Source organism: Monomorium pharaonis, chromosome 2 (genome assembly GCF_013373865.1).
Source record: "Monomorium pharaonis isolate MP-MQ-018 chromosome 2, ASM1337386v2, whole genome shotgun sequence".
Classification (NCBI taxonomy): Eukaryota; Metazoa; Arthropoda; class Insecta; order Hymenoptera; family Formicidae; genus Monomorium; species Monomorium pharaonis.
This window is the reverse complement of record NC_050468.1, coordinates 29,219,099-29,236,844: the sequence shown is the minus strand read 5'-3', so window position 1 is coordinate 29,236,844 and position 17,746 is coordinate 29,219,099. Positions and strand designations below refer to the sequence as shown.

The window sequence follows — 17,746 nt, the reverse complement described above, 5'->3', positions numbered from 1 at the left end:
TAAACTTCTTAGAGGATTCTATGAAAATCTCGAATTTTAACAATATTATATTCTTATTTTAATACTGTAATCATCTGTGTTATCTCGATAATATAATATAATAGAAATTATTTAATTTCACTTTAAAAAAATTATAATCTTCGATTTGATATTTTACGTATGATATTTTCTGTCCAACATTTTTTTCTTTTCACTCAAAAAAATTATTCTTAAATAATAAGAATATCATTTTCTTGATTAAACCATATAAAATTTTAAGACAAATATTCAAGTAAATTTTTTGATTCAACGCAATCTCATTTCAAGATTCTCATTTTGAAACTAAAGATATCAAAATAACAATGCTCTTTTTTTTCTATGAATGTTCCTTGTTTTTACAACTGCCGCGCTTCCGCACAAGCCGCAATCGTACGCGCAAGAATAATAGCCCGCGCCAGATTATGGAGTGTTTTGCAAGCTACATTGTGCCGATTGCGCTCCATTAGGAGAAGTGCAACTATCGGAGCGCGCGGCAGTTTTTCTGTACACAACGTTCGAAGATATAGCTGTGTAAATGAACGGATGTCTGATTGCGCCCCACTCTTTTTCCCGTATGCGTTAAAGCCGCGCACGTTTTAGCGCGGACCGGATACGGCCGCCTGGAATTTTACATTACATCGACTACCCAAACCGTAATAACCGTCTTCGCGTTAAGGCGACAAAACGCACGATTAGACCATTATTAATTGAGTCGCCGGGTGTGTGTGCGTGCGGTGATGCTCGCAGGATCGCTCGTGCGTAGCGTACGAACGGCGACTTGGAGGACCGCCGCCGGCGCGACGACGCGCGCTCCTTGACGCTCTCGGATGCAGTTTAGGAGCGAAAACAATTACCGCGCGCGACGGCTCTTACGAGAAGGTGGTGAAGCACGAGGAGGGAAGAAGCGCGCGAGGAAGCGAGGAGGAGGAGAGCGCGTGACACGAATACGTCCGTCATCGCGCGCGACGGACCCGCGCGAGCGATAAGCTGGATATTGACGGCCGTGCTTCGAAGGCGGCGAAGCGTGATGCCATCGCGCTTCTGCTGCATCGCGAGGCGCATTCGTCGCATCCGTCGGCGGATTCAACGTCGATAATCGGGCCGCTGATCGCGAGGCGGAAGGAAGAGGAGCGCGCGAAGAGAAGCGCACGCGGAACGACCGGCCGGAGGATACCACCTCCATCTCCTTCTCCTCCTCCCCGTTGTGTGCCCCGCTGTCACGAGGAGCACGAGGCACGAGCACCTCAGTCACACGCGACGGGGTTGAGAAGGCGGACGCGTTCGCTCCACGTGCACCGGCTCCCCGGCGGCGTCCCGACGTACGAAGCGCCGCGGAGGAAAAAACTCCCTCCTGCCCGCCCACTTTTTCCGTTTCACGCCCACGTCACCGGGCTAATTAATCAGAGAAATAAATATTTGTCCGTGACGGACGCACCGCGCGACCAACGATCGATCGATCTGCCGTCTCGCCCCGCGATCGCGCTTTTCTTTTTTTTTTTTCGTCGAGGTAGCCCCGGAATCTTCGCGCCCTTTCTCGACGACACGCGGAATCGCCGATTATTATTTCGATATCAATTCTTTCGGAATTCTTTCGATATCAAGTCATCCGATCTAGTGTCTTTTTTTTCCCTTCGCTTCGTTCACCGAATAACGACGAGTCGATGAAGTTAACGACGAAGTCGACTTTGCGTGACGCGCAGCTTCCATTAGATGATATCGCGCGGAAATCATTTTACGCGTAATTCGGACTCCGTATGAGCGACGTGGACGGGAAACGCGACTCTAATGTATCACGCGACGTGAGTGAGCGACCGGTCCCGATCGATCGTTTCTTCCTTCGTTCGTCCTTTCGATACGGAAGCCGAAAGAACGAGATCCTTTGAGCGTAAAATCGAAAAAGTTGATTTGAAAATAGTGGTTGTTGAAAAAAAAAAAGATTGAGAAGGATCGAGTAAGGAGAAAAGACAAAGTGTGCGAACGTGGATGAAGACGTAATGTAAGTTTCATGCACGAAATTGAAATGTGGAGTGTTTCGATAATTCTTAGCGAGAGGCAAAACTTGATGACGATCCATTCTCTAAATCAGCGAAATCAGCGAATCTTATTGATTTCAATGCTATATTTACAACTGTGCCAATTAATGATGTATTCACTGTCTTTTAGTGATAATACATTCTCTCTAAATTGCAAACAGTGTATTTTTTATTGATATTCATAACTGTAATAATTAGTGAGTATCTACTGACTTTTAGTGGTTTTTATTCCAGAATTAGTATAGAATCACTGAAAGATCAGTGTATTTATTTCAATGATTGACAAGTTACAAGTATATCATTGAAATCAGTGTATTTTCACTGATTTCAGTGATTTTTCACCGATTGTAATTTAGAGAGCATTGACTGTGAGAGAAAAGAAAACAGTTGCATAATTTGATCTATAATTCATAATCATTTTCGGTGCCAACTATACGCGGGATGAGAAGTGATGCGAATTGGTGCCAATAAATGGCGCCATCAGTAATGCCGCATATGTGTGCTTTTATTCTGTCATATGTCAATAGACAAACGATCAATTTCATTCCGTTCGAGCTGTCGATTTGCTTTCGGTTGTCGTAAGAATCAGGTAGTGCGTTGTGTTTTGAGAAAATAGAGAACAGTAAATATCGCGCAGTTATTAAATATCTTTTTAAAAGAAACTTATCGGCGAGAAAAATCCATAATGATTTTTTAAGGAAGATATTTGACACCTGCGCAATATTCACTGTTTGTTCGTTTATTGACACATAATGAAAGAAAAACATACACATGCGACTTTACTGGCACCATTTATTATTATCAATTTGCACCAATTCTCATTTTACTCTCGTACATTTATAATTGTTTTAATTATACCAATTATAGTTATTAGTTATTCTTACGGAAATAGTAAGCGAATATTAAAAATAGCTGCGAGTGTTAAAAAATAGTTACATTTATACAATTGTGATTGCATTTATTACAAAAAAGTTAATTTTGTTTTTGTCATTCATATTTTGATATTTTACTATATTAATATTTTAAGTTATCGTAATTTATAACAAAATGTCATCATAGAACTAATAAACATAGTAAACATAATAAAACATAAGGTTATTATTACTAATACATAATAATAGTGATGATTATAAAAATGGTGCTCTTAATCGTTTATTTTATCATGCAGTTATAGTCATAAATATCAAACACCTTTTTCTCGGTGTATTCTCCTATTTAATGTCAATCTACTCAATAAGTGTAGCAAGCTATAAGAAGTTGAGCAATCACAGTTGAATGTGAGAATAATCGACTATGATTAGTCATGCAATTTCTTACGAGCTCAAAAGCCTTTAGCAGAAAGCTGGCTGACTTGTAATTTTAAAACAGTGTCTTATGACTTAAGACTCATTGTATTTAGTAGCACACAATAACTGTCTTGTATCTCAAGCCCCAAACTAAGAAGCGATTCTGTTTTAAGACCTGAGACAAGACAAGACAGTTATTGTGCGTTACCAAAGACAAAGATTCAAAAGCATAAAACTTTATCTCGAAGTTATAAATCAACCGTATTTCACTATAAGATCCTAAAGCCTACTACATCTAGGCATTGCAGAGATTGACCCTTAATCAGAAATCGCTGACAGTGAATTCTGATGATCACGGTTGTAAAGTACGGCATTGCAAATCAATGGATCGAATCCAATTTCGAGAGTACAGAAACGGGAACTGGGATATTCTTCAACAGATAAGCCTGATAATTATTGCCGTGAGGAATGACTCGGGGGAGGGGAGGGGGGGGGAGAGGAGGGAAAGGGGGAGGAACACAAGCCCGCGCACGACGACAAATGTCGACCTTCGTTTCCAATATCTCGCGGGCGAGATCCTCAGATGAACTGAACTAATTTCCACGTGCCCGTTGACGCGGGCGAGAGTAGTTGCGAATGTAAAAATAGATGCGTGAGAATTTATTATCTAATACGAAATTTCTCACAGCCATTTCTCTCTCGACGCGGACGTACGAGCGCGCACGTGGCGCGCACTCTCCCCATGTCCGGGAGCCTGCAGGCCGTGCGCCAAATATCGTCCGCGGGATATTAATAATCGCTGGAGGATCCAACAAGAGAGCACTATCGGACTTTCTTGAAGAAGCGATGACCACCGTGCCGCCGCTTGCCGGAAGGTATCGCGATTTTACGATCGTCCCGCCCGACCCCGCGCCCCGGCGCAGCGCCATGCGCCCCCGAGATCGCGTTAGGAGAACGACGAGGATCGCGCGTCTCCGACGGCGCGAATAGAGAGACCGGGGCAAGAGCCCCGGGTTGATGCCGCCGCTCCTCCCTCGTCGACGGTCGCCACGATGGGATTTCCGTCGTCGAACGTGACCGATCCGCCGGGGTACGACTACCTGAATCACACCGGGCCGACGAACGCGTCGTCCTTCGTGGACGCGGAGCTGAACCTGCCGTACACCGTCTGCGAGATCCTGGTAGCGATCTGCGCGGTCTTCGGCAACGGCCTGGTGATCATCGTCTTCGGCAAGGAGCGGAAGCTACGCCGGCGCACCAACTACTACATCGTCTCGCTGGCCACCGCCGACCTCCTGGTCGGGCTGTTCGCGATCCCGTTCGCGATCCTCGCGAGCATCGGCCTGCCGACGAATCTCCACGCCTGCCTCTTCACCGTCTCGGTCCTCGTGGTCCTCTGCACCATCAGTATCTTCTGCCTGGTGGCGGTGTCCGTCGATCGTTACTGGGCAATCCTGTATCCCATGGGATACTCGCGCACCGTACGCACCAAAACTGCCATAGGTGAGGTGGCCGCCGCCGACCGTCGTCGTCGTCGTCGTCGTTAATTTGATATCTGATATCGCGCGCTCTGATATCGCGAGATTAATGGACGGTCGACCCGAGCGAGCACGTTGATCCAAGATCGCCGCTCCCGCGAGGAAGGAACGGCGGAAACCCGATCGCGGCGCTACGCGATTACGCAGTTAGGCCAATTGATCTCTGACGACGATTTTGCCCTTTTTTTCTCCTTTTTGTCGCTGTTTCTCGCCGAACAAGCCTGCATCGAGGCATAATTGAAATTGCCAACATTCGGTTCGAATCGAGTGAATCCGCAGCTCTGGCAATCTCGTATGTACTCACTTTGTTACAGAATGTAGTTAGAACGTAGTTACATCTGTGATGCATATTATATAAAGAGAAAAAATTGATTTAAGATTAGAGCTCCAAGCGACGTCGAGGCGACGTTCTAGGTGTCACGTAATAGGCAATGATATACTTGGACATGATTTCCCGTATTTCTATTGATGTAGGCGAAAGCGTGTATATGTACTTGGCAAGTATTGGGCTCCCTGGGCTATTCAAGTAATAGAAATTACTATACTCGAATTAGACACGTACGCGGCACTTAGCCGCTCAATTGCGGACTTGTTTAGCCAAGGGCCGGTCACAAAGAAAACTCGGAAGTCTTTAGGCGCGTTATTAAGTAACGTTGACGACGCCACAAACGAAAGGGATAAGAGAGGACCCCCATGGTTATCTCGCGCGCGATATTCCGGTTTCAATTCCGGACACGTGCCCCGCACGTAAGGACGCGAACGTCGAGCTAATATAATTACGTGGCATTGTCGCGCATATAATCCGTGATTGCCGTACCGCGTTCCTAAGTCATATCGCATGACGTTATGCCGCGTTTATTAAGCGTGAACGAATACACTAATTAATGTGGATGTAAAACAATCGTGTGAAATTGCATCGCGTGCTTCTCAGGATAATCGTAAAATCCTCACGTGTTTTTCCTAAGGACCGGTTCCGATGCTCTGAGGTCTGTGTATCGTGCACGAACGAGAAAGCATCTCGAAACAATCGGTAGGAAGATGAATTCGATTCGCAGTAGTTTTGGAAGGAGACACGCTTTAAAACAACCTGAAAGGGAGAAATCAACAAGTTGTAACTTAGTTTTAAGACTAGAAGTGGGTCGTAAAAGGGAATGATTCTAAATTCTCATCGTTCCTGATTCGAAAAGCTTAAAAAAGATACTCCAACATATCTAGACATGCTGCATTGTAAATGGTAATAATAGTATTAAATGTATTAAATAAAAATAAAATCAAATATTATATAATACTTTTTCGGGAAAGACACGTTTAAGCCAGCATTCATATAATCGGTTCTTATATTTAAAATTGTCTCAAGTGCTGTCTTAAGATGTCATAAATCAATTACAGAGCCATATTAACTTGAAATAAGAATTAATCATAAATAACGGCCATAAACACATCTTTTATTATTTATCAATATTTGTTTGATATTAATGATAAATTTATGTTGATTATGAAGTTCTTTGACAAAACGAAGTAATTGTAGAAAGATCAGGCGAGCTTTAATTATCTCGAACTATATTTTTAATCTTTCAAATATATGACACGCTTGATATAATAAATTTCTATAGAAATTTAGTCAAATTTAAAAGAATTAAGAGGACTTAAAAAGAAATAGATTATTTATATATTTTATTTACAAAATTCAATAATAAGTACAAAATCCACAAATAAATTTTTTCTTTGTAAATATAAAATTTAGTACATTGCGCAGGGAGAAAAAATTTAAGAAATATAGTCAAAACTAATATTATTATTTAATATTTAACAATTGATGGGTCATTGCATTTTAATGAGGCGGGCACGCCAAGTTTTTGCTTCAGTATAAGTTAGTTGATTTTAATCATTTAACCATCAAGCCCGTTTAAGCAATTTTTAAATAGATGTTTAATAAATTTTTTTAAGTCTTTTTAAAAATATACTTGGCTAACTGTATTGATCTTAAATTTTGGAAAGCACGCTTTTATGTACTTGGCGTATCTTTTTTACCTTTTTAAGATTTTTTGATGGGATTTCACTTCTTTTTGTAAATAGGCTTGTAATTTTATTAATTTTTTATTAATATTTTTGACATCTATTTACATATATATCATGTATATTATTTGTTATTATTAGTATACATAAATATACATTATACATATATTATACATGTATAAATGTAATTATAGCTTGAATATTCAGAAGCTTGTAATTTTATTAATTTTTAATATTTTATTATTAATATTTTTAACATTTATATATATATATATTATATATTTGTTTATGTTATATATTAATTTTATTTTTATTAACTTATTAGACTTTTATCGCGTACTAATATTCACCATTTACATTACAAAATAATTTTTGATATATTTTGGTTTTATAAAATTGTATGTAGGCACATTGTGAAGCCCCTTGAACGACAAATTAGCTTTATGTACATGTGAATCTGTGGAAAATAACTTAAATGAGCTTTTTCGTGCAAGAGATCTCGAGACTTGAAAATTGAGTGTACCAATTTTTATTGGATTGGTCGCAATCGAAAGCTCACATCAATATTATATAATAAAATTGCCATCAGATTTTTTATTATGATTTTAGTTTTCGAGATATTTTAACTGAAAGTGAATTTGACAGCTAAATTCCAGATAAAGCTTAGTAGCGGCGTGACATTTGCGTTATGCGGCGCGATTCTTTATGTACTTGGCGTCGCACCGCTATCGCGTCGCTTGATAAAATTAAAAATATATCAAACATTATCCGCAAAAAGTTATAAATAAAATTTGAAAAATCTATTAGATGAGATATTAACTGTTGTATTAAACAAATCATTGATTAGAAATAGGATTTTCTTAATTCCAAATTTTCAGAAATAACCACTAACAATAAGTATCTTGAATGCTTGAAATTAAGAATGCTCTTATTTTTTAATGATTTTTCATACATAATTCAGTCATATCTAATCACATCTAATGCATTTTTTATATTTTATCTTGTTTAAAAAGTTTAAAAATTTAAAAAGATTCTCGTGGCAAGATAATATTCACAGTATCGTTGCTGTTCGAGAAATAGCAATCGAATAAAAACCAGTTTCTAGTCGGATTTGAATTCGAGTCTTCAGTACAACTCTCTACAGAATTCGTTACAATCGCTATGTTAGGCTAAATTGAGGAGAGATAATATTTGATATATTTTTAATATTATTTACTTTCTTTCTATCTCATCTTTATGGACTAATTATTTATTTATATTTTTATATTTATATTTTCTTCATTTGGACAATTTTGACATGCTTTGATGTACACTTTATATGCTTTCAATGTAATCGCTTAATCCATCGTTTAGTTTATTTATATCTATTTATACTTATTTAAAATGTGTACGTTAATTAATATTTTCTACTTAATTTATTTAATGTCATTTAATAGAATCATTGAAAACCAATCAAGTAGGTCAAACGTTTGAGTATTGATATTGTGAAAAAATTATTATAGACTTATGATTTTATGTTTTTCCATCTGATTTGCTGCTTTATTGGCCTTAATTTATTCTTAATATTTTATATTTTATCATTAGCGATATTAATTTTTTTATTTATAATACAATTTGTATTTTACATAATTTACGTACTCTGTATGTGTATTAAAAATTGTATTATTAGAGAAAAATAATCAATATTGAGTCTTTTTTAGAGAAAAATAATCATAAGTCTTCTAAAAAGTCTTAAAAACTAGTTTTGATTATTTTTTTTGTTTTTTCCGCTCTATGCGTCGTTATGTTTGTTTGTCGTTCGAGACAAGCGATAAGTAAATACAAAACTGGTTAGACTGCATAAGGTCCTTGAAGCATTCCAAAATGCCGGTTCCCACATATTGCACTCGATGACACGCGTTTTTCTCAGCAGCGCGCCGCTTCCACGAATAACGAATCAATCGATAAGAAAACGTACTTCCGTTCCATATCCACGAATATATATATATATATATAAATTGCCTCGTGATAGCCGAAGAGAAGTCGCTGCTAATCGCGATGAATGACCGATTCATATAACGAACGGATGCGCGCGAAGGAGTTATTATCCGAATTAACTGAGCGTACGTGTATCAGTCGCCGCGACGACGCGACGACGACGACGACGACGATAACGACGCGGCGCGTCGATCCGTTGATGAGGAAGCGATCGATGTTGGTCGAAGAAAAAATAACCAGGCGGTCGGTCCCCAGGTATAATATGCGTGTGCTGGGTCGCGGGCACTCTGGTGGGCTTCCTGCCGCTCCTGGGATGGAACACCGGCGAGATGCACGATCACAGGTGCATCTTCACGAACGTAATGGACTACAACTACCTCGTGTTCCTGTACTTCGCCACGATCATCTTCCCCGCCCTGCTGATCGCGGCCTTCTACGCCCACATATACCGCGTAATCGTAAGACAGGTCAGTCAATAAGAAAGAAAGGAAGGGAGTCTCCGAGGGAGACTCCGAGAGTTTCATGTTAGATCGACGAAGAAATATCGGAAAGTAGCTAAAGAGTGTAACGGGTACGACGGTTATAGTTGCAGCAAATCGTCACGGTGGACTCCAGCGACTCAGGGGGTGGCGGTACCGTTCGCCGTCTCGGTGTCCTGCGCCTCGGCGGTCGTTTGGGCCGAGGTAATCATCACCATCAGTCGACGGGGACGATGCTGCGTTGCCTTGGCGCGGCGCGCAAACGGGAAGTCAAGGCCACGCAGAATCTCTCCCGCATCGTCGTCTTCTTCATCGTCTGCTGGTTTCCGCTGTACACGATAAACTGCGTGATGGCGTTCTGCCCGCATTGCGAGGTGGACGACTTCTTCATGAAGTTCTGCATCATCCTCTCGCACATTAACTCGGTCGGCAACCCGCTCCTCTACGCCTACCACCTCAAGGACTTTCGTATCGCCCTCAAGAACTTCGTCTGGCGGCTGCTCTTCCCGCACAGCGACGTCAAGTCCAGCGTGATCAGCGTGATCCAGGATCGGGGTTCCCTCGTCGGCTCGCAGAGGCTTCACAGGCGATTCAGCGGCTTCGATCAGCCGAGGAGTCAGAGACCAAGTCTGCTACGCCAGGTGCGTTGATACTTAATCTGCTTACGAGTTTCGTATCCCAGATAGCCGAACAAAGCAAATCATGTCCAAATCCTTTGTAGAAAGTTTGTAAGCCAAATCGGACACAAATTCTATTATGCAAGATGTCGACAAATTGTTAGCAGAAATATAATAAAATGTGCTTTACAAACCTTGCCAGCAAATAGTCGCCAAATATCGAGCAAAGTTTGACTTGTTGCCAAATCGTCGTAAAAAATAAATGAACAAGGTCTGTGTAACTATAGTTTAACGTCAAATTGCTGTCAAAAAGCAATCTGGCTTTAACTGAATTGCACAGACCTTGCTCGTCCACAATTTGCTGTCAAATTATGATACAAACTTTGCCAGCAAAACACAAGTTGATCGCGGACACAGATGCTATATATATTTGGTATTGAGCTGTTTTATTGCCAATTTGACAATATGATGAAATCGGGTATATTTAACTGAGTATGAGAAAAGCGGAATAAAGAAGAAATTTATCTTGTTTAAAAAAATAAAACTCTTATTTTTAATTAATTTATTTATAGAATAAATAAAAATTAACAAGAACAAACTTGCTATTTTTTGAAAAACTAGTATTTCTTCATCTATTATTCATATTTTAACTTTGCACTTTATCTTTATATCTCAAGCAGCACATATTGGCTGGCCAAACAATATGTACTGCTCGAGATTGTGTTTAGTGAAAAATAATCTATGATTTTATCTTAATTGCGTGTTTAAAGAATTAAAGACAAATACATAGATTTTTAGGAAGAACTACAAATGGAAAGACTGATGTTTGCTGAAATATCGACTTTAGTTAAATACAGATGTGCAAATAATTTTGTTGGACTAGAAAAATAATTACGAAAGACGTTCAAGATGATGAGGAACGCTGCAAAAGGTTTTGACATGATAGCAACCAATTTGAACGTTCCACGCAATTATAATCTAAAAAATTATTCTTAGACCTACATTTAGCTAATTCTTTAGACACTTTAGCAGAATCGTTTTTTCCGTTCACTATTAAGAGACCAAGTATAGTAAATTTGTAGACTGTCCTAAATTGGCTAAGATACGGAAGATTAAGATTATTATATTAACAACGGAAACAGGTCTACTTAAATTATTACGGGCTTTTTCTCCATCTGACTCGAATCGATTTGCAATGAACAAAAATCTTGGGTAAATTTGTGAGACATTTAGTAATGATATTGTTTAAAATGTTTGATTCCTGTAAACAAATATAATAATAACAAGTCGTTTGATAATAATTATAGACATTTTATTATAATTGCTTTAGGTTTAGTTAAGACCAGTTCACCAAAGTTTTTGATGAAGTCTTTTCACCAAAGTCTAACAAAATAATGTAATTATAACAAAATTTGTAATTATTACCACATGTTTTGTTATTATTATTATATTTGTTCAAAACAAAAACCAAATATTTCAAACAATATCACTAATAAATGCATCTCACCAGGATCTTTTTCGTGTGTTTTCACCTTATTCGGATTTATCTCCGTTCTACTGGTCGTCACAGGTGATCGATGTGAACAGAAGGATGGACGGCGCGTACCCGGAAAGGCGCGTCTCGTCGATCCGGGAGAAGGAAACGCGTCAGAACGCGACGGACGTCGGCACCGCGGACGGAAGTGCGGTTCTAATCGGCAACTCCTCCGCGCCGACGACGACGGCGAGCAAACGGACGCGCGAGGAGAAGGAGGTGCTGGCCAGCGACGGCGACGTCGTCGACCGCAACGACGACGACGACGCGAATTCCGAAGACCGTGGAATTTCCTCGATGGAATTGCAAACGTACAAGTCGCTGGCGCCGCTGCTGCCCGCGGAGGAGAACCGCGTCGAGGAAACGCCGCCCGCGTCTATCTTCGTGATCGAGGCCGACGTGGTGAATCACGCCTCGCCCGATCGTCTCCTGGTCCTGGAGGAATCTCGGGATAGGATCGACGTGGCGGGCGGCTGACAGGAGTAACCACGATGTAGTAGAGAGCCGAAGCATTTCTTCAATTGACGAAAATTTGGATTTCTTAAAAAAAAATCTCTCGGAGTGCCGATTTTGTTATTTTATATTTGCTCGTCGAGCGTGCCATAAAAACTGACATCACGCGTGTTCTATAAATGCAAGTCAGATGAACAAAAATGGAGCAACAGTGATATTCCATTTGAAGCTGCGAACGAAAAGGCAAAGCGACAAACGTGATACGTCTGACTCTTCTTTTTTTTTTATCATGTACTGTAAACAAAAGCTAGATTAAAGTAGGATAATGTACAGATAATTAAGAAACTCACACGTGAAGAAAAAAAGAATGTGTACTCGAACGCTTGGCGAGGATAATGCCTCATCGTGCGCGGGATTGCCGAGTGATAAGTATGTATCGAGAAGGGATAATATACTTAATGTTGTACGGTAGAACAGCGTACGTTGCGATTGTGTGTTGTTCTCGTAGAAACATTTGCACGATGCTTGTGCAATACTCTGCATATCATATATTTGGCATAAACTAGACACTAGACTGACTAGACGATCGTCGTGCGCCATTTTTTTTCCATATTCTTCCTCTCATACTCTTTATACGCGATACTTACTAGATATGTATGCACGTTTCGCGTATGTACGTTGATAATCCTGTAAAGTGATATTTTAATCGATAAAATTGTTGCGATACAAATAATTATCAGTCCATTATCGAGAGTTAATAAAGTTAGCAGAGTTTCGGGAAACTCTGCTCTTTAGTGATGATAATTGATAAATAACGAAATTTCACTCACCGATCAATCTCCATCAAACTATGATTTAACAGAACATCGACCCTAATACGAGTTTTAAGAGAAAATAAAACATACAATTAATAAATTAATTTTCTAATGGACTGCAAAATTTTCAAGGAATTTTTAATTGTATATTTGGTATTATATATTAAAGAGAGCTTTTCTTTGTCGCGCTGATTTTTTAAGTTTTCAAGAATTTTCTTTTTAGAAAAGTATTTTTTTAAATTAATTTTTATCCTTTATTTATTAAGAATTAATTTTCTATTTTTTTAATTATTTATAATAAAAAATGTAAATCATATTTTATACAACTATATATTTATATTTTATATATAATTAGTAATAGAAATTCATTTGACATGTTCATAATTTATTGGCATTAAATAAATAAATATTATTAATTAATTATTATTCATATTTTTTATGAAAATAAAAAAGTAAGAGTTTAATCTTCAAGCAATAAATAAAAAACAAAAAAGTAATTTGAAAAACACCCTAAAAAAATTCCTTAAAATTTTTTTTTTAATCAACACGACAAAGTATAAAATCTCTTCACGTGTCTTTTTTTTAATACAGACAGTACAAGTTTATCATTAATAAAAACCGTAAGATATTGTTAAATTAACAAATTATATGTATACACATTGTATACAAATGTTGATGTTATAAGCTCGATTATTTTAATACTCACTTCTCTCTCTCTCTCTCTCTCTCTCTCTCTCTCTCTCTCTCTCTCTCTCTCTCTCTCTCTCTCTCTCTCTCGCTCGCTCGCTCGCTCGCTCGCTCTCTCTCTTTCTCTCATTTCTTTCTTTTACCTTCTGTACCTATTTATTTTTAGAGACGCAAGTATATAGTATATTAAATGTACGAGTAAACTATATTAAATTATTTATTATACCATTTTTGATCGAGAATTCTAGATTCTATCAAATCTTGAATATTTTGATCAAGAATTCTACTTTTTAAATTTTAGAAATCTCATCGTGACGACTATTCTATAAAAAAAAAATAAAATTGACTGAAAGGGATATATGTGTAATAACGCAAGCAAATTTTTAACGTTCGATAAGCATCCTGTGTATCGCGGTACTGAACGAACGAAATCGATGTCATTAAAGCTTCGCGCGTATAATCCATACATGCATTCGATTCTTCATTGTTTCATTTATACCCTTTCAAACTTTCCGATCAATTTGATGCATATGATACTGTATTATTCCCTGACAAAATATTTGTAATTGGTGTCTGATTGACATGGGCATAAGAAAAAACAAAAAAGGAAAATCGCTCTCACTGGATAAATCAGATGTAAAATAACGATGAACTTCTCGAGATCGAATTCGCATTGAAATATCATTTTATATATTTTGATGTTTTATATTGTTTTCTACATTGTGGTCCCTTGAATTATTTTACTAAAACATTTAGCTTCACATTTAACTTGTGTTATTTTTTGTAATGTGACAATATTTTTTTCGATTTTTCTGATTTGGTTAATAGTAAGTTTATATGTAATGTATTATACTTTTTACCTTAAAAATGAAATAGATGTACGATTAAATGTTGAAGAAAAAACAGAGCTAGATGAAAGATACGAAAACTCTAGCTAGTTTAGCTGGAACAAATCTAAAATTTGCATGCCAGACTACGTATTAATATGATTAACGATTGCAATACTGTTTAAAAAATTCGACATAATTAGATAAGGAAAATTCTATCGTATTTTTATTTCGTAAATATCAGATTTATCATTTTTTTATATATTATTTAATATAAAATTTGGTAATTATTTTTAATCAATATCTTTTCTGATCGTGTTTTATCGATATCATCCTATGGTCCTATGTTATAATATGTTTTTAATTTATATATGATATATATAAAAATTTTTAATTTTTGAATTCATACTGTCATATTTTATGTATTTATTTATATTTAAAAACTAATTTTTAATTCTTTTTTATTTTAATTGATTTTTGTGTTTTAATTTCATTCTTTATTTTAATTATCTATTTTTAGTTTTTATTTTTAAATGTTTGCGTTAATATTTTTTAAAAAACTATTTACCAAAATGGGTGTTACTGCAAAACCGTGTTTATTAGTTATGTGAGCGCAAAACTCCCGCGAACTTTTGCAAAAATGCACAAATGCACGCGTCACGCGATTTGAAACGCAACAAGTGGCGGGGAAAACATGGCGACGCGCTGTATCGCGTTTTCCCGCCTTTTTCGACTTGTCATGTTACGGATCGCACGGGGAGCACGTTTGCGAACGGTGTGTCACAAGTCACAAGTGGCCGGCTGCAGACTCAAAACTCAGAAAGCGTGGTACTTTGTCCCTGGAGGGACAGTAATCCAAAGGGCAAAAGAAGAAGAAGAAGAAGTTTGGCCGAGTCGGGATCGCTTAGAATGCGTCGAGAAGTGTCGAGACATGGCACTGTAGATACGCGAGGAACAGAAAATCGATTTAACACTTAAAAGGAAGCATGGATCCGAGCGAGGTCGAGTTCCTCGGTGAGAAACAGCTGGTCAGCATAGTGCCGAACTTCAGCTGTGATGTGATCTACCTGATCTCGGGTTCGGTGGGTCCGTTTCGCGCCGGGCTGCCCGTCAAGGTGCCAATCTGGCTCGCCGTGTGCCTGAAGCAGAAGCAGAAGTGTCGTATCGTCCGCCAAGAATGGATGGACGTCGAGAGCCTGAACGAGAGGAAAGAGATGGAGAAATTATCCAAGTACGTGTCCTTTCCGGTTTGTCATTCTTTATCGTTTAATATTTTTGATCTTTTGTTTTTCTATCCATCTATTCTTACTAATCTGTGTGTAACCTTGATTACATGTTCTGTGCTTAATTGTATAGTCATGAAATTAATTAGGCACAGACCATTTTACCATGGCACGGGCTACTTTATTTTATTCTTGGTAAAAGTGAAATAAAATTAAAAAATAAGAAATTTACCAAGTATTATTACTTTTTTAGAGAAAACTCGATTGGAGGTGAAAACTCTTGTCAATGATACATTTCCATTAAAAGCAAAGTTGTGTTCAAATTGAAAAATTTACTGGCTTGTTATTAACAAAGATTGTTAATCAGATATAGGGCCAGTTGTTCCAACTTCTTATTTACTACTTTAAGTTTACCAAGAAGTTGAAACAATCGATCCTGAAAGATATATTTAAATAAAATTATAATTAATTATTAATTTTATTTTATCTTTTTAGGGAAGGTGGGAAGGAGAGATTTTAAGATTCTCTCAGGTATCAAAATTTAGCTTAGTAACTGTGTCTTAAGTCTGACGAATCCTGTCGATGTGGTTTAAAATAAAGTGTGCCTGAAGCTAAGAAAATTAAATTTAATAAAAGAATTATATCCATCACTAAGATCTGATGTAGATTAGGTGATTTACAACTCATTGATATGTTTAACATATTACAGTTGGTTAGAATTAATGTACTAATAATTTTATCTATTTTTATTTAAGTCTAAAAAAAGAATATTAAAATGATACAAAATAATATTAAAGAAACAAGAGTTACTTCCAATTATGTTTTCTCTAAAATATTCTATTTAATAGTAGTAAATTTGTAATATATATAAACTAAACCTTTTTTCAGTATAATTTGTTTCATAATTTGACGCATATACATTTAATCAAGTTTTATAGTAATTTGATACATTTGGAAATGCCTATATTTATGAAAATTCTAATGTAACAGATTGTTCACGGAAATGCCAAGCAGTCACTACATGGACGAGAGTCAGATTTTGCTGAACGCTGCAAATGATGATATTCCTGACACTGATGGAATAAGGATTGCTGTGAAGGTATGTGAATCTTAGATGTGATAGGAGACATGCTTGTATAAAGGATAAAATTTGTATTGTAGGATATATGGGATATAAGAATGTCCAAATTGCGCACGTCCGTGGATGCTTTTGTGAAGAGCGAGGGGATGCACGCGAGACTGGATCATCTCACTGCGATGGAGATTAATGGTATACGTCCACTGTTACCACACGCATTAGATCAAATGTTGCGGATACAATCTGTAAGTATGGGTTTTTATATTGATGTGTTTATTTTCCTTATAAGTATCATCCACTATAAAAATAACAGTTCAAAAATTATAATTTTTGAGTTGCCTAAAAAAGAGTGAATTATAATATGAGAATTTCAGAATTGAATACACTGAGCAAAGAACTAATATTTTTATTCTTCTACAATCAGTAAACCAAATTGTTACGCCAAATTTGCACTTAAAAATTATATTATAAAAAATTTGAAATATTTTAAGACTTAAAATATTTAAACTGGGAAACTTTGTTTTTTAAGTTATGTTGTAGCAAATAAACAACGTGATGCAAACATTCTTTATCAGCTTTATTATCACTGCTTATTATTATTGTTATAATATTTCAGATAAGTTAAAGAACAAAAACGAGCAAAGATGTATTTTCTTAAATCCTAAACTTTAATACCACTGATTTATTTAAGAAATATCTTTCTTTGCTTGTTTTTGTTTTTAACTTCCCTTGAATATTTTGAAAATACGATCCATTTTTCTATTATTTTGAATATATTGCTATAATTTTTGTCATATTTCAATAATTATTATATATATAATTTTGCTTTTGGTTTTTACAGGCAAGACATACGGGAGAACGAAGTTCTCAGAATAGCAGCAGTGGATATAGCAGTTTGTAAGGAAAATTTATTAAATTATTTATATTATTGCTATTGTAATATAAGTTAATAGAAAAATAGGAATATTTTTATAATTTAATTATTATACAATACACATAAATCAAGAACTTTTCATCTAATATTATCTATTTTCACATTCGAATATTTCCGTATTTTATTATGTATAATTCTTTAAAGATATACAAGCTATTCGGCAACAGATAGGAGAAAATGTAAGGAATGATTTTAATGTGAAACGTCTAAATATTTACATGTCGGTACTTT

General features: G+C 36.9%; 2 protein-coding genes across 3 annotated transcripts; both read left to right on the top strand.

Annotated features, from left to right (window-relative positions):
* Window positions 1–317: 317 nt before the first annotated feature.
* Window positions 318–13,987, top strand: LOC105837027 (adenosine receptor A2b). Of its 2 annotated transcripts, none has more exons than XM_012681489.3 (5): window positions 318–2,014; window positions 4,026–4,840; window positions 9,124–9,335; window positions 9,461–9,988; window positions 11,535–13,987. In XM_012681489.3, the coding sequence occupies exons 2-5, from the start codon at window positions 4,390–4,392 to the stop codon at window positions 11,973–11,975; spliced, it is 1,632 nt and encodes a 543-aa protein (XP_012536943.1). In that variant the 5' UTR covers window positions 318–2,014; window positions 4,026–4,389; the 3' UTR covers window positions 11,976–13,987. The 2 variants fall into 2 exon arrangements, with proteins under 2 accessions (XP_012536943.1, XP_012536942.1); XM_012681488.3 differs by having other exon boundaries at window positions 9,455–9,988.
* Window positions 13,988–14,753: 766 nt separating this feature from the next.
* On the top strand, window positions 14,754–17,603 carry LOC105837005 (probable DNA replication complex GINS protein PSF2). Its single transcript, XM_012681450.3, has 4 exons — window positions 14,754–15,511; window positions 16,494–16,602; window positions 16,665–16,826; window positions 17,423–17,603. Exons 1-4 carry the CDS (start codon window positions 15,267–15,269, stop codon window positions 17,480–17,482), a joined length of 576 nt encoding a protein of 191 aa, XP_012536904.1. The 5' UTR covers window positions 14,754–15,266; the 3' UTR covers window positions 17,483–17,603.
* Window positions 17,604–17,746: the final 143 nt, after the last annotated feature.